Source organism: Scyliorhinus canicula, chromosome 11 (assembly GCF_902713615.1).
Source record: "Scyliorhinus canicula chromosome 11, sScyCan1.1, whole genome shotgun sequence".
NCBI classification, from domain to species: Eukaryota; Metazoa; Chordata; class Chondrichthyes; order Carcharhiniformes; family Scyliorhinidae; genus Scyliorhinus; species Scyliorhinus canicula.
Genome location: NC_052156.1, coordinates 18765624 through 18788484, shown reverse-complemented (window position 1 = coordinate 18788484; position 22861 = coordinate 18765624). Strand labels below are relative to the sequence as shown.

The 22861-nt window shown below is 44.7% G+C and overlaps 1 protein-coding gene across 5 annotated transcripts in view; it reads left to right on the top strand.

Moving 5' to 3' along the window:
* The window catches only part of LOC119973874, a 55936-nt gene extending 33335 nt beyond the window's left edge, over nt 1–22601 (top strand). For all 5 annotated transcript variants that reach the window (XM_038812395.1, XM_038812393.1, XM_038812394.1 and 2 more), the window contains 2 exons: nt 15386–15590; nt 21161–22601. In XM_038812395.1, coding sequence (XP_038668323.1) covers nt 15386–15590; nt 21161–21801 — 846 coding nt within the window. In that variant the 3' untranslated portion in view covers nt 21802–22601. The remainder of the gene's footprint in view (nt 1–15385; nt 15591–21160) is intronic.
* Nucleotides 22602–22861: the final 260 nt, after the last annotated feature.

Below are 22861 nucleotides of genomic sequence, written 5' to 3'. Positions count from 1 at the left end.
CCTCTTATTGACTGACCTCATTAACACTACACCCTGTATGCTTCATCCGATGCCAATGCTTATGTAGTTACATTGTATATCTTGTGTTGCCCTATTATGTATTTTCTTGAATTTTGTTTAATTCCCTTTTCCTCCCATGTACTGAATGATCTGTTGAGCTGCTCGCAGAGAAATACTTTTCGCTGTACCTCGGTACACGTGACAATAAACAAATCCAATCCAATCCAAGTAGGTCAGGCAGTCGGGGCAGCCCTGGTCAAGGAGACAAAGCCTCCTGTCGTTGGGGTGCCGGAAGGCGTGGAGGACCTGAATCCAACTGAGTGTTTTTCTCAAATGCTCGATAAGATGGTGGGGGCATTTTTATCAGTTGCTCGGTAAGATGGTGGGGGCATTTTTCTCAGATGCTCGGTAAGATGGTGGGGGTAAGGGTACTGCCGTCCCTTCCAGAGTTGGTTAGGGCCCATCAAATACTCTGGCAGATGCTCCAGGCGAACGCATCACCATGAGCCGTGATAGTCAGATTCCACAGCTTCCAGGAGAGGGAGTGATCCTGAAGTAGGGTAAGGAGAATTGTGACATGAGATGGGGGGAAAGCCATGTTAGAATATATCAAGAGTGGAATTTAGATGTAGGATTATTGCTGGATGTAGGTTTTTCTTTTATAAATCTTTATAAGCCCCTGGGCCTAATGTGTTCTGGTGGGCCGGCCAATCACATACAAATGTTCTGGTCTTGCCCCAACCTGGTAAACTTTTGGGTCTCCTTCAACACCATGTTGGCGATTCTGAATATATAACTGGAGACATGTCATTTGGTGGCCATTTGCGGGGTATCGGACTCGCCGGGGCTGCAGACCGGGGTGAAGGTAGATGTCTTTTCCCTCACCTCACTGATTGCCAATAGTCATGTTCTGCTGTGGTGGAGGTCTCCACCCAGCGCCTCAGTATGGTTGGGTGACCTAATGGAATTCTTGGAGAAAGTCAACTACATCATTAAGGGGGTCGGTTGCAGGGTTCTACCGAAGGTGACAGCCATTCATTACCTACTTTAAGGAGGTAGTTACCGTCAGTTATTGGTGGGGGGGGGGGGGGGGGAGAGGGAGAGCGCAGGTGGGGGGTGCATGTTGGGGTTTTGTTTATTTTCGGTTATCTTTTTTATCCTAGCGGATGGGGTAGATAAGATTATTTGGGTTTTTTGTTATTGTCATAGAGGTTTACAGCATGAAAACAGGCCATTCAGGCCAACTTATCCATGCCACCCAGTTTTTACCACTCAGCTAGTCCCAATTACCTGCATTTGGCCCATCTCCCTCTATACCCATCTTACCCATACAACCGATAACTGGTTCTTGGTCATTAGTCCAGATGACTAGATGACTGATTCAGTAACATTACCATCATGCTACCAAACCCTGTTTAGAATTTTGTTACATATTTCATAAAGAGGAAATCTGTTGTGAATGAGGGGGGAAAAAAACAGACCGTTATCTCACTAACCTCCAGTGACACACAGCACACATAAGCTATCTTGCAAAGATAGGCATTCCTGATGTGTGAGCGCTGGCAAGTTATTTGGCCATAGTGAATTTTACAATTGAGAATAACCTTATCCTCATCTGATCTAAACCAGGAAAAATAAGAGATTCTTTCAAAACATCGCTTAACTATTAATTCAGGGCAGAATTAGACAGATTTTTGTTACATAAGTGAGCCAAGTGCTATAAGGGCCAGACAGGTAAGTGAAGCTGAGACCTCCACCACAGCTCCTGTGTTGCTTCATATGAATGGCACATCTTCTCCTTCCTTGTTAGCTAAACATCTCTAGGTTGATTTTTGCATATCATCTGCTGTGGTAAATATGGCTTTTGTTGTAAAATTGAAAATATTTTTCAAAAACATTTCCCAAAGGCTGTTACAACTGAGCCCCGTTGTGAATGCCTGGCTGAGTTTCAAAAGTTCCAAAACCACATCTCAGCAGAAGAGGCTGAGTTTACATCGTTATCAACAGTTACAAGAGACTGCGTAAAGGATTAGCTATCTTTATGCCTACTGAATATAAGTTTGTTTGTTTTGATAAATTGACTACATGAGGGGATTTCGAATGGATTTCATGAATTATAGCTTTTTTTGTGTGCCAATGAGTGAAAGCCCTTGGATTGTGAGTAGTTGATTTTTTTTTCATTTTTAACAACACTCTGGAGTTCTGCCATCGTGGATAATGGGTGAGTGGAAATGGCTCACAGGGAGAATGAGGGGCATGGAAGTGGCATGGGAATATGAGGGGGCAGTGGGATGAGGGCTGGAGGGCCTTAACAGTCTTGTATAAAACTGGACTAAAATCTCAGAACTGAGGTGTGCCTTCTAACCAGCCTCTCCTGGTACTTGCCTGCTTTTATGGCTGCCTCCAGAGGTGAAATGAAAATCGCTTATTGTCACGAGTAGGCTTCAATGAAGTTAGTGTGAAAAGCACCCTAGTCGCCACATTCCGGCGCCTGTCCGGGGAGGCTGGTACGGGAATCGAACCGTACTGCTGGCCTGCTTGGTCTGCTTGGTCAGCCAGCGATTTAGCCTTGTGAGCTAAACCAGCCCCTGATTTGGAAGACCTGATTTGATCATGCTCCTGCACCTTCCTCCCGGAGTGATAATTGTTTGTGTCGGGTTTAGGGAGCACGGTAGCATGGTGGTTAGCATAAATGCTTCACAGCTCCAGGGTCCCAGGTTCGATTCCCGGCTGGGTCACTGTCTGTGTGGAGTCTGCACGTCCTCCCCGTGTGTGCGTGGGTTTCCTCAGGGTGCTCCGGTTTCCTCCCACAGTCCAAAGATGTGCGGGTTAGGTGGATTGGCCATGCTAAATTGCCCGTAGTGTCCTAATAGTAAGGTTAAGGGGGGGGGGGGAGTTGTTGTGTTACGGGTATAGGGTGGATACGTGGGTTTGAGTAGGGTGATCATGGCTCGGCACAACATCGAGGGCCGAAGGGCCTGTTCTGTGCTGTACTGTTCTATGTTCTATGTTTGCAGGCAGGTCTGCTGAGTTAGGAGATTTCCCAAAGCAAGCTTCCATGCTGAACATCCTGTTGAATACTAAATGTGGTCTTGAAGAAAGACAAAATGTCGCATTTCAGTTTTTTCAGTGGTCTCTGTATTGGTCCCAAATTTTGGGAGAATTGGGAACACTGATAGCACAGTGTCTGGTTCTGTACCTTCTAAGGTGTAAGTGTGCTTAGCACTGCTCCATCCCACATGCATAAAGCTGAACTTCTATCAGTCCAACAGCATTTGCCAAAGGGCACCCATTCTCTCAGCACATTCAAGCTTGCTTGGAGTTGATTTTGTGTCTTCCGCAGTTCTATTATTTGCACAGATCTTCATATCATATCACCTGGAAACTGACAGCCCCATGACAGCAGTCCCCCCAAAATCTCCATCTGGGTCATTGAGGCAGATAATATCGAGCAATGTCCCAAAGTTTGAACCCTGCGGGACACCGCGGAGAATCAGCCTCCCAGCAGATCCACAACCTTTGTTCGCAATTCATGGGCGTGCAGCCAATTCTTAATCCACTGCAACAGCTTTCCATTAATCTTGTGGTGTAACCTATGTGGAAATTTCTTTATTTTTTAATTGTGCCTAATAACAGAGATGTGCAAAGAAAATTATTTGAAGACTAGATTATTTGAAAGTACTGGCTCTACCATAGTGATAGTTCAGGTTGCGCACCTGTCTGCTCTACATCTTGTGCGAATGTTACACCGAGTATCTCATTTTCCACAGCTCAGGATGCAGATCACCTGCAAACTGACCTACATACATTTCATTTGGGCTTTCAGTTCAACTAATAAATAATCCTGCTCTCAGCTGTGTGGACCGACAATGTCACTCCATAACTGGAGTAAGACCTACTGGCCTAATTTGTTTGTTAGAATCATCAAGTCAGAGTGTTACAGCACAGCGAGTGGCCCCTCAGCCCATTGTGTCTGCGTTGGCCAGTACGCACCTATCTATTCTAATCCCATTTTCCAGCATTTGGCCTGTAGCTTTGTCGGCTATGACATTTTATGTGCTCATTGAAATAATTCTTAAATATTGAGGGTTCCCGCCTCTTACCATTCTTGCAGGCTGTGAGTTCGAGATTCCCACTATACTCAAGTTTTTTTTCTCAATTCTTTCTAAATCTCATGCCTGTTAAATCTATGCCTTAAATCTGTGCCCTACCCCAACCCGGTTATTGACCCCTCTCCTAAGGGGAAACATTTCTTTTGTCCTTCATGTTCATGGTAACTTCACTGCAGTGTTAATGTAAGCCTACTTGTGACACTAATAAAGATTATTATTAATTTTGCACACTTCGATGAGCCCCCCCCCCCCCCCCCCCCCCCCCTCGCAGCCTTCTCCGTTCTAAAAAAAACAATCACAGCCTCTCTTCATAGCTGAAACGCTTCAGCCCAGGCAGCATCCTGGTGAATCTCCTCTGCATCCTCTAGTGCATACGTAGAACATACAGTGCAGAAGGAGGCCATTCGGCCCATCAAGTCTGCACCGACCCATTTAAGCCCTCACTTCCACCCTATCCCCGTAACCCAATAACCCCTCCTAACCATTTTTGGTCACTAAGGGCAATTTATCATGGCCAATCCACCTAAACTGTATGTGTTTGGACTGTGGTTGGAAACCGGAGGAAACCCACGCAGACACTGGGAGAACGTGCAGACTCCGCGCAGACAGTGACCCGGCGGGGAATCGAACCTGGGACCCTGACGCTGTGAAGCCACAGTGCTAGCCACTTGTGCTACCGTGCTGCCCAATTGCATCCTTCCTCCCATGGCAGGTGTCAGGTAGAGGAATACAGAAGGTTCAGAAGGGAGGTGAAAAGCACATTAGAGAAGCAACAAGGGATTATCAGAAAAGACTGGCAGCCAACATTAAAGGGGAATTCCAGAGACTTCTGTCAGCATGTAAATAGTAGAAGGGGGAGTAGAATCGATTAGGGGCCTAAAATGGATTTACACATGGAGGCTGGGGCATGGCTGAGGTATTAAATGAATACTTTGCATCTGTCCTTACAAAGGAGGGTAGATGCTACCCAGGGTATGGTGATAAGATGAGGAAACTAGGAGGAAGGATTGAATAGATTGTCAGTACTGAAAGTTGACAAGACACTGGGACCAGATGAGATACATCCAAGGAAATTGAAGGAAGTGAGAGTGGAAATTGCAGGGTTGCTAGCCATAATCTTTCAGTCTTCCCCAGACTCTGGGAAGGTCCCAGAGGACTGGAGAATTGCAAATGTTATGCCCTTGTTAAAAAAAGTTTGGATGAGCCCAGCAATTACAGTTTAACATCAGTGGTGGGGAAGCTTCTAGAAACAATTATGGGGATAGAATTAGTAGTTACATGGAAAAATGTGGGTTGATTAGGAAGAGTCAGCATGGATTTCTAAAGGGGTAATTATGTTTTACTAACTTGCTGGAGTTTTTTGAAGAGGTAACAGAAAGGATCGATGAGTGCAATGTTGTTGATGTGGTGTACATGGACTTTCAGAAGGCATTCGATACAGTGCCACATAATAGACTTGTGTGAAATGTTCTAGTTTGAGAATTAACAGTAGCAACGTGTATACAAAATTGGCTGAGTAATAGGAAACAGAGTAAAGGTCAATAGATACTTTTCGAGTTGGAGAAAAGTTTATTTTGGAGTTCCCCAGGGATCAGTATTGAGACCCTTGTTTTTCCTGATTACATTAATGATTGAGATCTTGGTGTGCAGGGGACAATTGTGGACGATACAAAATTTAGAAACCTTGTAAACTGTGAGGAAGTGCAGAATTTCAAAAGAACATAGACATGTTGGTGGAGAGGGAAGATAGGTGGCAGATGAAGTTCAATGCGGAGAAGTGTGACATGGTGCATTTTGGTAGAAAGAACAAGGAGATACAATATAAAATAAGAGCTACAATTCTTAAGGGGGTGCAGTAGCAGTGGGATTTAGGTGTATATGTGCATAGATAATTGAAGGTGGCAGGGCAGGTGGAGAGAGCAGTTATTAAAGTATATAGTATCCATATAGTATCTTGGGCTTTATTAATAGGGTATGAAGTACAAGAGCAAGGAGGTTATGCTGAACTTATACAGCATAAGTTAGACCTTGAGCTGGAGGATTGTGTACAGTTCTGGGCACCACACTATAGGAAGGATGTGAACGCATTTGAGAGAGTGCAGAAGTTGTTTACAAGAATGGTTCCAAGGATGAGAAACTTCAGTGATGAGGATAGATGGAGAGGTGGGAACTGTTCTCCTTGGAGAGTAGAAGGTTAAGAGGAGATTTGATAGAGGTGATCAAAATCATGAGGTGGCTGGACAGAGTAGACGGAAAAACTGTTCCCACTCACAAAAGGGTCGAGAACATGAGGGTACAGATCTAAAATGATTTGCCAAAGAAGAAAATGTGATTTATGAGAATTCTTTTTCATACAACAAGTGGTTAGTGTCTGGAATGCACTGCCTGGGAATGTGGTAGAGACCAGTTTAATCAAGGCATTCAAGAGTGCATTAGATAATTATTTGAATAGAAACAATATGCAAGGGTATAGAGAAAAGGCAGGAGAATGGCATTAAGGATGCTCACTTGGAGAGCCGATGCAGGCATGATGGGCCGAACACTTCTGTGATTCCGTAATACCACAAGATCCTTCCTAAAATCCAGCTCTTTGACCAGGCCTCTGACAATGCCCACTTTGTTTTAAACTCTGCTTCTGTGTAGTATTTTGGGATGTATTTTTACTGAAGGTGGTGTCACTGGCCATTCTGAGGCAGGTCAATTTAATCTATGTTGATATAAGAAACGCTCTGCAGAATGTGAGGAACTCCGACTTTAAATGTTGCCCTGACCTGACCCAGTAATTTGTTGCAACATGAAAATCCCCAGTGACTAACACTGATTTGTAAAGAAATTTCATTTTCTCCCAGTAATTCCAGGAAATTCACCTCCCCAACAAATTCCCCAAGATGGAAACAGTAGGAATTGATGGAAATTGAGGGATGGACATTAAAAAGATTGGTTTCTAAGGTGTACATTGCTGGGTGTCAGAAATGTATTGTGGAAATAGGATAATATTACAGCTCTTAAACCATACAGTGTATGACGCTGCCTCCAACAGAGCACAGAAGAAATTTGTGGTAAGTCATTGTGACATTTACTCCCTGCCTGTCTGAGCAACTTTCTGATCACAAGAAAATACCGCTTGCATCTCCCTCCATATCTGTGCATCTGTGTAATTAAACACAACAGGGGTCTTTCACACTGTCAAGCTCAGTAAGTCATCCGAACCATTTCTTCCAATAACGCGTTCCAGCTACTCAACGTTTAAACAAATATTCACAAATGTGTCAGGGGAGGGAGAAAAAAAGAAAAGAGTATAACCTCATTAAAACAGTTTGATTTCAAGGATGATAAAATGTCTAAAGCAGTCGTATATCTGCATGACCTGTGAGGTCAACTATTTCCACCTCTTGTAACATCGCATGACTCTATCCTTTAGCTACTCATCTCCTACTGAAATCTCATCCAAGACTCTGTTACCTCTAGACTTGACAATTTCACTTACTCCTGGATGGCCTTCCTTCTTCTACCAGCCTTTGGCTTCAGGTCATCCAAACTTATGCTGCCTGTGTCCCTATTCACACCAAGTCCTGTTTATAATAATAATCTCTCTTAATGTCGCAAATAGGCTTACATTAGCACTGCAATGAAGTTACTGTGAAAATTCCCTAGCCGCCACACTCCGACACCTCTTCGGGTACACTGAGGGAGAATTCAGAATGTCCAATTCAGCTAACAAGTACGTCTTTCGGGACTTGTGGGAGGAAACCAGAGCACCCGGAAGAAACCCATACAGACACTGGGAGAACGTGCAGACTCTGCACAGACAGTGACCCAAGCTGGGAATCACTCACTACTGTGCTACCATGCCACCCACCACCAATTTTATATTAGCTCCTGACTAAGCAAATTTGCGATTTTAAAAGTTTTTACCTTTTGTTTTCAAATTTCTCCATGGCCTCGCCCCTTTCAATCTCTGTTGTTCCCTCCATTCTCACAACACTTCAATTATCTTTGTTGCTTTACATCTGGCATCTTGAGTCTCTCCAATTTTAATCACTCACCATTGTTGAGTGCCTTCAACTGCCTAAACAAACTGCCTACCTGGGGGTCACTATCCCCCTTGAAGATGCTCTTTAAAATCCTATCTCTTTGCTCAAGCATTTGGCCATCGGCTGAAATTTCCTGGTTTGTTTGGCAACGGGCTCGGGGGTGAGGGGAGGGGGGGGGGGCGGAAACACTGGAAGAATGGTGCGGGAAGGCATGGGAATAGTGCCCAATGTCTGCCTGCCCCCGTGTCACTTTTTCAACAATGGCAGCTTGGTTTCCCACTGGGAATTGAACCACTTAAGTGGCCAGTTAAAGGCCACTTCCTGCAAATCTGTCAGATGAAACCTGGAGGCCTGCCAGTGGTTTTCAAGGCTGGGGTGGATCCTTCTTATGGTTACTTTATGGCCCATGAAGGACTAGGTGGTAGTATTTGCCCTTGCGGCAAGGGTGCCATCAGTGTTCCTTTCTCCCCTTTCCAACCCTGCAAATTGCCTTGCCTTACCTTCCTGGCCTTGGCTCGCCAATCCCGATTATCTCATTTTGAAGGCACCTAGACAGTGAGACACCTTGTCTCTTCAGCCGCCACCTCGGCATTGGCCATCCCCGCCCCTGGTGATGCTGCTGACTCTCTGATTGGGCCGTTAATTCTTGGTGGGAGGAGGGGGGGGGGGGGGGGGGGGGGGAACCACCATCCTTGACTGGATAGAATTATCATAGAATTTACAGTGCAGAAGGAGGCCATTCGGCCCATCGAGTCTGCACCGGCTCTTGGAAAGAGCACCCTGCCCAAGGTCAACACCTCCACCCTATCCCCATAACCCAGTAACCCCACCCAACCCAATACTAAGGGCAATTTTGAACACTAAGGGCAATTTATCAAGGCCAATCCACCTAACCTGCACATCTTTGGACTGTGGGAGGGAACTGGAGCACCCGGAGGAAACCCACGCACACACGGGGTGGATGTGCAGATTCCGCACAGACAGTGACCCAAGCCAGAATCGAACCTGGGACCCTGGAGCTGTGAAGTGTTTGTGCTATCCACAATGCTACCGTGCTGCCCTAAATGGCGGTATATTGGCGGTAGTGGCCTTTTAATTGGCTATCGCCAGCAACGTGCCGCTCCAGGTCCCACCGTCCGCTGAAGTGGGGTCACCACCTGCTTTCGACCCCAATGATTGGGCTTCCCCGAAACAAATGGAACCCAGGCCAATGACTCCCTATATTGCTCGATGCCAAATTTTGCTTTACAATATTTGGGCATCACAAGTGTTTAGTACTGCTGCCTCACAGTGCCAATGACCGGCTCAATTCTGGCCTTGGGCGGATTGGGTTTAGATTTAGGTTTATTGTCACGTGTACTGAGGTACAGTGAAAAGTATTGTTCGGCATACAGTCCAGACAGTTTGTTCCATTCATGAAAAAACATAGGACGTATGATAGGTACACAAGTGACTGGATGTGTGGGGTTTGCACATTCTCCCCGTGTCTGTATGCGTTTCCTCCAGGTGCTCCAACAGTCACAAAAGATGTGCAGGCTCAGTGGATTGGCCATGCTAAATTGTTCCTTGGTGTCCAGGGATGTGCAGGGTTATGGGAAAGTGCGGGGGACTAGGTCTAGATAGTGTGCTCTTTCAGATGGTCGGTGAGGACTCGATGGGCTGAATGGTCTCCTTCTGCACTGGACGGATTCTATGATCCTACAAACACTCTGTGAAGCTGCTTGGGATGGTTTCTTACAGTAAAGGCACGATACAATTACAAGTTATTCTAGTAAATAGAGGATAATGTTAAACCACACCCAAGGTGCAAGTTTTCAAAAATACTGAAACACAATCCCGATAGTGACGTCCGTATCATGTCCACCAGCACTAACCCCAGCACTCATCCTACCAGAGTTTGCCAGGTGATTGGAAGGCACCTCACCTACATGGGGTACCTGTACTCTTTTATAGACATATATATCACACTTCGCTCTACAAAAACCTCTCAACACACAGCCACACAGAGACCACAAGGCACCCCCCACATGGGCGGCACGGTAGCACAGTGGTTAGCACTGTTGCTTCACAGCTCCAGGGTCCCAGGTTTCATTCCCGGCTTGGATCACTGTCTGTGCAGAGTCTGCATGTTCTCCCCATGTCTGCGTGAGTTTCCTCCGGGTGCTCCGGTTTCCTCCCACGAGTCCCGAAAGACATGCTGTTAGGTAATTTGGACATTCTGAATAGCCCCTCTGTGTACCTGAACAGGCGCCGGAATGTGGCGACTAGGGGCTTTTCACAGTAACTTCATTGCAATGGTAATGTAAGCCTACTTGTGCCAATAAAGATTATTAAAAAACCTGCCACTTGCAGGTATTGTGCATAAGCTGTGTACAATGAAATAAGTTTAGCAGGAATATTACCCTGAACCCAAGAAGGTGGTAATTTTGTTTTGAACTTTCAATTTTGGGCTTCCTTACACACTTGACAAAGGAGGCAATGATCAAAGGCTCTGGGGACAGAATATTTAATACAATTTTAGATGTTTTCCACTGTGGCCATTTTTCTGCCAGCAGCTTGCAGCACTGACTGATGTAATAAGTACTCTACATTTGAAACGTGGGAACTAATTATAAGAAAGTAATACAAGGAGAAAGATGCGAGTTTTTTTTAGGCACTTCAAAAATACAACGCAAAATCTGTTGAGGGGAAAAAAGCAAATTATTTTTAAGTTGGATTGGTACAAGGGGGAATTAAGCTTTTGGAATTGTTAGAGAGAGTGAGTGAGTAGTAGGGCTGTTTTATCTGAGTAATATCATTTTAAAATGTATTTATCACTTTAAAATGATGTTCAGAGGGATTTGGGTGTATTGTACCTATACAGGGAACACAAAGTTAACATGGCAGCACGGTAGCATTGTGGATAGCACAATCGCTTCACAGCTCCAGGGTCCCAGGTTCGATTCCGGCTTGGGTCACTGTCTGTGCGGAGTCTGCACATCCTCCCCGTGTGTGCGTGGGTTTCCTCCGGGTACTCCGGTTTCCTCCCACAGTCCAAAGATGTGCAGGTTAGGTGGATTGGCCATGATACATTGCCCTTAGTGTCCAAAATTGCCCTTCGTGTTGGGTGGGGTTACTGGGTTATGGGGATAGGGTGGAGGTGTTAACCTTGGGTAGGGTGCTCTTTCCAGGAGCCGGTGCAGACTCGATGGGCCGAATGGCCTCCTTCTGCACTGTAAATTCTATCTATGGCAAGAACAGCAAGCAAGGCAAATGGCATGTTGGTCTTTATTGCAGTATGATTGCAATACAGTAGTAAGGAAATCTTACTGCAGAGTATTGGGCTTTGCTAAGACCACACCTAGAATACCGAGTGCAATTTTGGTCTTTATCTAAGGAAGGATATAAGTTCATTAGATATAGGAACAGAATTAGGCCATTCGGTCCATCGAGTCTGCTCCACCATTCTATCATGGCTGATATGTTCCTCATCTGCTATCTACAATGTTACAGACATTATTTGGACTCCGTGCAGCAAAGGTTCATTGAGTGTGTTCCTTGGATGACTGTCTCCAATAATGAGAGGCTGTTCAAGTTGGGCCTATACTCTCTGGAGTTTAGAAGGAAGAGAGGTGTTCTCATTGAAATGTACAGATTCTGAAGGGACTTGAGGGACTGAGAGGTTGTTCCACTGGCTGGTAGAGTGCAGAACCTGGGGGCACAGCCTCCTGATAAAGGGTTGATCATTTAAGACTGTGATGAGGAGAAATTGCTTCACTGAGGGTTGTGAATCTTTGGAATTGTTTGCCCAGAGGGCTGTGGATGCTCCATGGCTCAGTGTATTCAAGAATACGATGATTGTAGGTTTCTCAGCGAATCGGGTGATATGGTGAATGCACAGGAAAGTTGAGTTAAGGTAGAATATCAGCCATGATTGTATCGAATGGCAGAGCAGGCTTGAGGAGCTATATGGTCTACTCCTATACCTATTCCTCATGTCTTTCTGATGTGGCGATGCCGGCGTTGGACTGGGGTGAGCACATTAAGAAGTCTTACAACACCAGGTTAAAGTCCAACATGTTTGTTTGAAACAAACATGTTAGACTTTAACCTGGTGTTGTAAGGCTTCGTACTCATGTCTTTATGTTCTTAAATAGAATATGGCAGCACCGCTTAATATTGGGAGGGCTGAACGGTAAGCATAGTGTTATGTGTGGGTAATCTAGAAACAGGTCTTACTGATGAGTAATAAAAAGTGAGCTGAGTGTGACAAAATGGTCATCCAGAAAACAAGTATAACCATCGGAAGTAAGTGTTGTAACAGGAAGTGTATGCTATTTGCAGGACTTTCATCTGAGAGGCATAACCATACTAGATAATGCAAGATGTTTCATAGATACTGGCTGGATTTCATAGAATTTACAGTGCTGAAGGAGGCCATTCGGCCCATCGAGTCTGCACTGGCCCTTGGGAAGAGCACCCTACCCAAACCCACACCACCACCCTATCCCCATAACCCTGAAGTTAAAACTCACCACTATTCTTAGAATTCCCCCTATACCAAAAAAAAGGTCGATATTCTAAATGGTGAACAGGGATTCTCACTCCCTGACTCCAATGCAGGCTTCTGTGGGTGCTATTCAGGTCAAACTATCTTTTCAAGTTATCCCCCGGTATAACCCATACCTTCACCGAAGAATTTTACCTACTTACCCCTTAATAGCATTGATGTCCTGGGTCCTGCGTTATTAAGGAAGTGAAGTAAGCTAATAACCACTTTTTCAGGTTAAGTTATTTTTATTATTATATTTTTTCTTTTAAAATCTGCAAACACTTTCTTTACAGAAAGGAAAAAAGATCTTGCTTCTGGCTGCTGCTGGTTGGTTGTACAGACCTTCAGTCCCACCTTGACAATCGATCTTCTTAAAATCTGGTCTTCTTGAGTTGTATTCGCTGGTGAACTCGGTTGCTGTGTCCTGTCTTTCCCATGCACCGAGCTGTGAGAGCTGGCTCTGGCTCTTGTTTAAATTCTAGTCTTCCTTAGATGTATAACTGTTTAAACTCGGCTGCTTGCCTTGTCTTTCCCATGACCGAGCTCTCTCTCTCTCTCTCTGAGTTCTCCTACCCTTCTCTCCTGTTTTAGTTGCTGTTGCTCTTCTGCTTCTGCTCCCTGGGTTTATATTCTCTTTCTAATAATTATTAAGTTTTTAGAGCCTTATTGTAAATTAACTTATTTCCCTTTGATTGTTAAAAGTATCTTTGATGTAAACATTTTACTACAACTAATTATTCATTTTGGGCATATCGTCTCCTCTCAGATCTGATTAAAAAATGCTTTGGTTTCAATAGTTAACTTTTATTTCTGTGATTTTGAATCGTTTAATTTTCCAATTGTCCCCAGCTCATAACTTTGCCTTTGATTTTGACTTAAATGATGTTTCTCGTAGACAGGTCGTCTCCAATTTTCTTTTAATTGTCTTGATGTTCATAGAATTTTACACTTTAGAATTGACACCAAATTCGACTGAGCATCATCGATCCTTTCCAGCTGTTTACTAAGAGAGTTTATTTCAATTAAGGTGTGAAACTTTGCTTTTAGCTGTATGCTAAAATTTAACTTGGTTATGACTTGAAAGGCTTGCCTGTTTTAAACATTCGTCACTCGGGAGGCCATATTCGGGGGTGTCGGACCAGCCGGGGTTGGAAACGGGCGCGGAGGCAGATGTTGTAGCCTTCGCCTCATTGATCGCCCAAAGGCGGATCCTGTTAGGGTGGAAATCAACCTCTCCACGCTGTGCCCTGGCATGGCGGGGGGACCTGCTGGAATTCTTGATGCTTGAGAAGGTCAAATTTGAACTGAGGGGAAGGATGGAGGGGTTCTACAATTCATGGGCGTTATTCATTATGCACTTTCGAGAGTTGGATCATATCGAACATTAGGGGGGTGGGGGGGGGCTGCTGGGAGGGTTTGGGGGGAGGGGGACTGTATGTGTTAATGGTGACTATGGGTGATTCCTGATTCCTCTTTGTCATTTGTTTATGTTAACGTGGGCTAATGTTTGGGGTTTGGTGGGAGGATGGGATCGTTGTTATTGGTATGGGGATTGACATTAAATTCGTTACTGATTATTGTTTATTGTTGGGTGTAAATTTGGGAAAAAATGTGATAAAGGAGGAGAATAAATAAAGTTTAAAAAATAAACAATGACAATGAAACACTAAATCCTAACTGCTATCTCCACTCAAGCAAAACCCATCTCGGGACAAAATCCACTTTTAAGTAGTATGCCAACCCAGGAGTACTTGCTATAAAGCGATGTCTTGGATAAATCATTTTGAGATAGAGATCCTTCAGGAACAGCTTGCGCATTCTCGCCTGTGTCAACCTACTGTTTTACTTTCCAACATTTGGCAAAAAGTTGCTTGCCTGTTCACATCCTCAATCTAAGCTACTTTTTTCCAGAAACTGATACTTAACACCAGACTGATTCACCCCCTGTCTCCTCCCATTAACTACATGATCTTACTAAGTTAAACACAATGTCTCTAATGATCTACTCCCCAAGGAACCTTCTTTACCACAGTGGGCTAAATAGCTGGCTTGTAAAGCAGACCAAGGCTAGCAGCGCAGGTTCAATTCCCGTACCAGCCTCCCTGAACAGGCGGCGGAATGTGGCAACTAGGGGCTTTTCACAGTAACTTCATTTGAAGCCGACTTGTGACAATAAAACTATTTTCATTTTGTTTCATTCACAAACAAAATTCCATTAACCAACAATAATGGTAAACAATATACATGGTTGGAATTAATGATTTTTATGATGCTTTAATTGCACAATTAATTGTAGCCAAAAAGCCTTTTAAGCCAGGTTTTTAAAAACAATACAGTAGCAGATGTATCCACACACTAACCATTATTGCACCAAATACATTAAATACGATATATCTGAAAGTCCTACATTCATCACAAGTGGTTGAATATGACCCAATACCACCACCTAGGGCCATCTAAGGATGGGCAGTAATGCTGCTCTGAATGAACAGATTAACAAATCATCTGTCCACTAATCCTAATATATGCATCCAGTCTTTGATACACAAACTCCAATATTTTGTATATTAAAGACTTGAAAAAAGTGTATTTTGCTCAAGGTGATTCCAAGCACGAATCTGGAAGAGGTCACTTTTGTTTTGTTTTCCAGGAGTTATCCGTAGATTAAAAACTGCAAGATTGTGAAATGTTTTCTCCTTCTTCTGCAGGAAGATGAGTTCTTGCGCCATTTGTCTCAAGAGGAGAAAGAATGCCTTAGTTTTTTGATTGAAACCATTGACTCATTAGAGGTGGAATTGGAGGCGGATGACGAAGAGGGGGTGACAAAGGGAGAAAGCACTATTAGTGATGGCTTTTATGAGTTCCTCGGAATGGTATGCAGCACTCGACAAACAGAAGATACAGCAGACCCAGGTGAGTTCTCGTTGCACAGCGAGTCCCAGAAATCAATGTGATTCTGATAATGTTTTGGTCAAAATACTCAACTTGTTCCAAGAACAGGTGTATGTAAATTTTGTGGCCCCTATGGTACCTTTGTTCTCTTAATGCCTGTTGTTGAGGAGTTCCCCGAACAAAAGAATTTTGGTCCCAGATAGACTTTAAAAAAGAAGCCTTGTGATTAGGATGACCATTTTGACAAGCCCAATACATGATGGAGTGTGGCTTTTGGGAAAGGGAACACCTTGCAATGATCGCAGACTATACTTTTACCCTTCAGCTGCAAATGAAATATCTTATTAGCTTATGAGGTTGCGATAAATTTGATCAGTAATATAAGATTGATACATGAAAAATATTTCCATAAATGAATAAATTAGTTAGCCATGCTTCCTGTTGCTATCTTGAAGGCATGAAATAAATTGATTAGCAGGGCAACATTTACATCTTGTAAGTAATTTGCTGAGGACTGGTTTCTGTCCGGTACAGGTACTACCTTGATGCAGGAAGGTGGACCAAACAGTGTGAGTGTCACTACCGGTGTGCTAGAAATCGGCAGTCTTTCTGCGATAGGCACCTCAAGCAGTGGCTGGTACACCTCCATTTTCTTGTGCACCCTCTTAGACTGTTGCTGTTGTATGCTTACTAATGCTTCTACATTGGTTGAATCCATGCTGGCAAATAGGACAGATGCTACTGACTGACTATATATGACCACATGGGTACACAAAAAAAGACTTTCACTGTGTAATCTACATTTATTTTGAAACCATCTGTTCTGCTTAGCTGAAAACAGGAAGAACTACAAACCCATATAGCTCCCCACCGTCCAAGGAAAATACGGGCAAAGGTTTGTGTGGCAACACAAATTAGATGATCTAATTGAATGGCGGTGCAGGCTTGAAGGCCTGAATGGCTCACACAAAGTCCTATATTCCTATAAATTGAATCAAATGAATTTGGCATTCACACAGACTTTGAGTTGATGATTAAAGGCTATGTTTTATTTGCTCTCTCTGGGCGGCACGGTCGTGCAGTGGTTAGCACTGCTGCCTCACGGCGCCGAGGACCTGGGCTTGATCCGGGCCCCGGGTCACTGTCCATGTGGAGTTCGCACATTCCCCCCACCGTGTCTGCGAGGGTCTCCACCCCCACGAGCCAAAGATGTGCAGGGTAGGTAGATTGGCCACGCTAAATTGCCTGTTAATTGGAAAAAAAATGAATTGGGCACTCTAACAAAACATTTTTAAAAATTGTTTGTCTCTCTTTTAGTAATTATTTTAGACTCATTTATGTCCTCTTCACCATGTACTGTCCCCCAGTTGAGAGTACTATATAGCCAGATTACTTGATCCTGTACGGCCCATCAATTTTTCTCTTGGAAAAAGCCGCTAGAATTCTGTTCGGGAGAATGTTGAGGACAGATGATTTTTTCCTAGCTGGAAGGATCTGCTGTGAAAATGGAGGAAGGGTGTGTGGCCTGAGAAAATTTAAACTGATTTTAAAAAGTGAGAGTTCATGCAGAAGATAAATCATTAATCAACATATCTACTGGAAAATATATTCAATGAGCAACCTTTGAGAATTGAGCTAATGTATAAATCCTGAGCTAATTCCATAAGGATTACTGATTGATGAATTTGCTCTGATTGCCCCTTACGAGGACTTGACCTGTTCAAGGCCAAACCTGCCTTTAATGGCCCACTTGCAGGCTTCTGCCACTGCTGGTCTATATCTTGTCACTAGTAGTTGCTAGGCTCCTTTCAAATTTTACATTCTGCACGCCCATCAGTATGAAGGCATCGTGCTTTTCCCTGTCATTGCAAGCAGAAACCCATGCCATGTTACTCCCCCAGAAAAATGCACTTATTGTCTGTTTCTTCCAATGTACAGGAAACACACTCCCTTTCCCTGGCATGTGTGCAAGTGAGGAAGATTGAACTGTATTCAGAGACATGCCAAGTTTCAGAAAACACTTAGTTTTGAAAATGAACCTTTAAGTGGGAGAGGATGACGTGGTCAAATATTTAGGCTTCGATTAAGTTGTAAATCTTGGAAATAATTCTGGAATAATAATAAGCTTTATTAGTGTCACAAGTAGACTATATTAACACTGCAATGAAGTTACTGTGAAAACATATTCAAAAGCTGTGGTATCATAGGGTGGAATCTTACCAGAAGTGTCAGTTCCAGTGTGGATCTGTGAGGACCCCAAGGTGTAACTATCATGGACTCTCCCCAAGAAACAGGCTCACGCCTGTGGTCACAGATGATTGGGACGTTGAAGGAGTGGGATCCATCGTGAGAAGGTGTCCCAAGCCTCCATGGGGGGTTCAGAGCCACATGGGTGTAGTTGATGACACCCTGCACCTGGGGCATGTCTGCTATGTGGGTGAAGCCCAAGGCCCTGGCATCCTGGCTTGCCTGGTTCCGATCCAAGTCAATGTGCATGTGGGCCCTTGCAAATAGTGCAACTGTGACCTCCCCTATGCACTTGTGCACTGTGGATTGGGATCTGCCGCACAGATCACCCGTGCAGCCCTGAAACGAGCGTTGGCAGTAGCTTTCAGGGCCTCAGGCCCTGAAAGGCATCCTCCCAGTCCATGTGGTGCCAACTCTTGCACCACCTGGCACAGGTGGTCCACCATCCCCGGAACAAACACAGTCTTCGCCTGCACTGGACCGCTGAATCTGAAGGTAAGAAATTGTACGCCAAAATATCCATGGCCGCCAACGCCTCCTCTGGGGCGCTGCCATCTGTGGCGCTGTTACCAGCAGATCCAACGGGCTCTGCCTCCACCTCTGCACCGCGCTGTTCCTGGCCATGTACAGCAGCAAATCGATGTCACTGCTGCTGGTTGATCACAATCAAAAGAATTGCCAACTCGACTGGGTCCATAATTCTTCAGAATCAAAAACTGAAAGGAAGAGAACATCAAAGTGAATGATGTGGAGATGCCGGCATTGGACTGGGGTGAGTACAGTAAGAAGTCTGACAACACCAGGTTAAAGTCCAACATGTTTGTTTCAAGCACTATCTTTCGGAGCACTGCTCCTTCACCTGAGGAAGGAGCAGTGCGAAAGCTAGTGTTTGAAACAAACATGTTGGACTTTAACCTGGTGTTGTACGACTTCTTGTTGTGATCAAAGTGAATGATGAGGAGACCTGACAATTGCCCTGACCCACAGCCCTCTCATGATCCGAGACCCCCCCCCCCCCCCCCCCCCCCCCCCAATGTCGGCGCCTTTCCAATGAACCTCACTACCTCCCCTGTCACACAATAGCCACTTCCCCACAGTTGCCCCTCTTAACTCCACCTGAATGAAGTGCTTCAACCCTTGAGAACCTCAGCAGGTCACATGACTCCCCCAAGGGTGAGGAGTTGGGGCAATTGAGTGTATTCAATGAACCTGTGATCCAACCTCAGTGGAGAAACAAGACCCTCTTGAGGGCAGCACGGTAGCATAGTGGTTATCTCAATTGCTTCACAGCTCCAGGTTCGATTCCCCGCTGGGTCACTGTGCGGAGTCTGCACGTTCTCCCCGTGTGTGCGTGGGTTTCCTCCTGGTGCTCCGGTTTCCTCCCACAGTCCAAAGATGTGCAGGTTAGGTGGATTGGCCATGCTAAATTGCCCTTAGTGTCCGAAATTGCCCTTAATGTTGAGTGGGATTACTGGGTTATGGGGATAGGGTGGGGGTGTGCGCTTGGGTAGGGTGCTCTTTCCAAGAGCCAGTGCAGGCTCGATGGGCCGAATAGCCTCCTTCTGCACTGTAAATTGTATGATTCTATGAATGGGGGTGACTGATGTGTGACTTCACCATAAGACCTTAAGGGGCCACATCTGTGTCATCTCTGTCTTGTAAACATGAGTTTGAAGTTCAATGTTTGGGGGCTATCTTTCCAATTATTTTGATAAACACAAATAATCAAGTAAACTAAATTAAAGGGACAGTTCCTTAAAGGGAAACTGCCTCAAACAAAAAGCAGATCACAAATTAAGCTTAAAGCATTGAACTAAAATATGATTAAAAGGGTCAATTAGGCACCCCAGTCTCTGCGGAGTCCAATGAGCATGGAAGGTCTCGAGGGTGCCAGTGAACACTGCATGCTCCCTCTCTACAAAAACCGGTTACGAATGTAGCCACAGTAGAGGGGCGGACACTCTGGTCAGACGACCCCCTCGGTTGCCCACTGCCTGGACCTGTTGATAGAACATTTAGCCAAGCCCAGGAACAGGTTCACAAGGAGACCCTCCTCCCAAGGATTACAAATTGGATGCCAATCAGTGGCACACTCATGCATTGTAATTCTGACTAAATTGGCACAATCGACTCTTCAAGCAAGGGTCAGGGAACTGATTAGGCAACTGGCTTTCCCTTGTGGCAGGCGAGTCACACCTGATGAGCGTGAAGACTGCAATTAGCATGTCAACTTCATCCTGAGAGGGCACCCTCATTTCCCTTCGCTCTCATGGGCAGTGGATTAAACAAGCCTCCCAAATTGAACAGCCAGCCACCCAGATACTAATCCCTGAAAGCCAGGCCTCCATAACCAGTGGCCTTGAACTTCCATACAGCTCTTGCCCTCTGGGTTCATTGTTGCCTGAGTGAGGGGGTTCATTTTCACTTCAGTCTTTCTTCCCACACCCCCCCCCCCCCTCTCATGTGAGGGTCTCTAGGCCTCATGAGGCTGGAAAATGCCACTTGTCAGAGTCTCCCAATCTGCCCATCCAGCATGGTATCTCTTGGCACCCCACCCAAGAACCTCAGTTGCCCCCAGTTCTGACACTATGGATTCATCCGCTTCCACCCACTTTCCAACTGCCACTCTGGAAGGGCAATTCCTCAGCGGTGATATCGCCACAAGTCCAACGAGCAGGACACGGAAGGTGATGCCTGCATACCAGTCGGAAGGTGATGCCTGCATACCAGTCACCAAAACCCTTTAAACCTGGAGGCTCAGAGCCATGAAGGGGCGGTATGGTCTGCGAACTACACCACCCTTCGAGATGCTGATGTTGAACCCCCGTCCCAAATTGAACTTAGCTGAGTCCCTCGTATCCTCTTCGCTGGCCCCATGCAACTGGCACCCTGGATGATAATGGCCACCTGAGCACCGACTTCTGATATCCTCTTCGGAGGTGAAGTCGTCACGTTCTCTATTTTATACAGCTGTTGAAAATCGCGTTGGCGTGATGTCACATCGGTGACCAAATTAACATTCATTTTGGGGATATAAGTTCCGGTGGGAGGGCTTGCTAATGATAATGTATTAAAATGAAGTTCTCGACCTTCTGTGGCGTTTTTCCCGTTATGCTACTGGGTTAGAAAACCAGAAAACGCAAGCTCGCTTGCGAGAGTCACGTTTTCCAATTCTTGCCAACATTCTGCCCACGTCGCCATACTTGCTAACAGTGAACACGGGCACAAAATCGCCCCCAAAACCTGAAGAGAATTTTCCTATTGACCAAATATGACAATATATTGCATGCTAATTGTCTCTGTATTTAAGCAAGTGTTGATGTTTGTATTTTTAAAATTTTTAGATGTTGCAGGTTGCTGTGACAACATTGGGATTATTGGAAATGTGGATGTAATTACCAGTAACCCACCTGACCTCAGAATCAATAACCGAGGTCCGGAATTAGTTTCTGTGGTTGATTCAGCACCTAACCAAACAGCACTTGAAGAGGGCAAGAAGGAGAAGGAGTCAATGAAACGTCAAAGATCTGAAACTGCGACTGCACTGGAACCCAAAGTCTTAAACCAGTCTAGAGAAACCGCCTCGAGTGATGACCAAAGTTCAGCCAGAGCACTTACTTTGCTTCCTGCTCATGCTAAAAAGTTTGACACCATCCTGAGGTCAGGGGTTAGTGTGCAGGAGCTCCGAGCCCAGGTTCTGGCCCGACTTAGCGAGTCTGGCCAGAAGAAGCCAGCCACTCAGGTGGAGGGTTTGGCTGCCCAATCCAACTCCCTTCGATTACTTGGGAGGCCTGAGCAGAAAGCAGCGAGGCAAGACGCACTTCAAAGACTCGGACTGTTGAAATTCACTGGAGGCTTGTCCAACATCAGCAACTCCTCCACCTCCTCTCAACCTCTTGGAACAGAAGGGACTCCACAACCCCCAACAGAAAAGGATCATAAAGAAGCATTGAAAAAACTTGGCCTCTTAAACCTGGAATCTTGAAAAATTGTTACAGAAATCTACATGATGAGGACTATAAATAACTGGTTATTTTTCTAAGGATTCTGTGGTTGGGCGGTCACTGGTTAACCAAAGTTAGTTGCCGGTAGAGGCCTTCTCAATGAGGTTCCCCTCTGCTCCCAACAAGGCCAATAAAATGTGTCAAGTGTGCAGCCTCTCAGTATACTCAGTGAGGCTTGCTAGCGAAACAGCGTTCTATAAATACACGTTTCCCTCTTTCTGCTGTTGGGCATTAATAATTCACTGAGTTATTCCTAAAATATGTTATGACAACATGAACAGTTGATCCGCAAAGTACATTTAACAAGGACACAGGATTGAACCTATAGCTTCGGAGTGAAAGTGGGGGCCTGAGCCCCAGTCTGTAAATTAAATAAAAGGGGGCAAGGACTGCTCATTAACTTCTTGGAGTTTTTAATCCAGACTGGGAGCACACCGTACACATAATAATTGTGGGTTTAAGTCCACAACCTGGCACTGCATTGTACAGGTTGTGGAAGCTGCTGTAAACTCCAGCATTGTGTTTCTTCCCTCTGGCAAATTGAAATTACACACAAAAGCTCGTATGTCAAATGATCAAATATTTGTTACATTTCCATTAATCAATGTGTGTTTAGAATCCTGTATCCACTTACTGCTTTATAGATCATTCCATTGTTTATCTAACTTGCCCTTCTGTATCACATATTGTATATATATCCTATGTTACAGTACAGATGTGTGCATGCATGTAATAATAAAATAGCACTTTGAAGAAATAAACATTTTATTTTAAATTGCAATTCTTGTTCTGTCCGATACGCTTTTGCCAGGGCCTGAAGGAGTGAGAAAGGAAAACTGATGATATTCATATTTTCTTATCTTGGCTTCAATGAAAGAAAATCAGGCACGTTGTGACACGACTGCTGATTCGCTGTTGTCCGTGACCAATTGAGTTCCTTGTGTCTTTTAAATTAGCAATTCCAGAAACAATATCCAATCTCTATTTTCTGCTCCTGCATTTTGCATGATTTTTAAAATAATATTCATCAATTCATGTCAC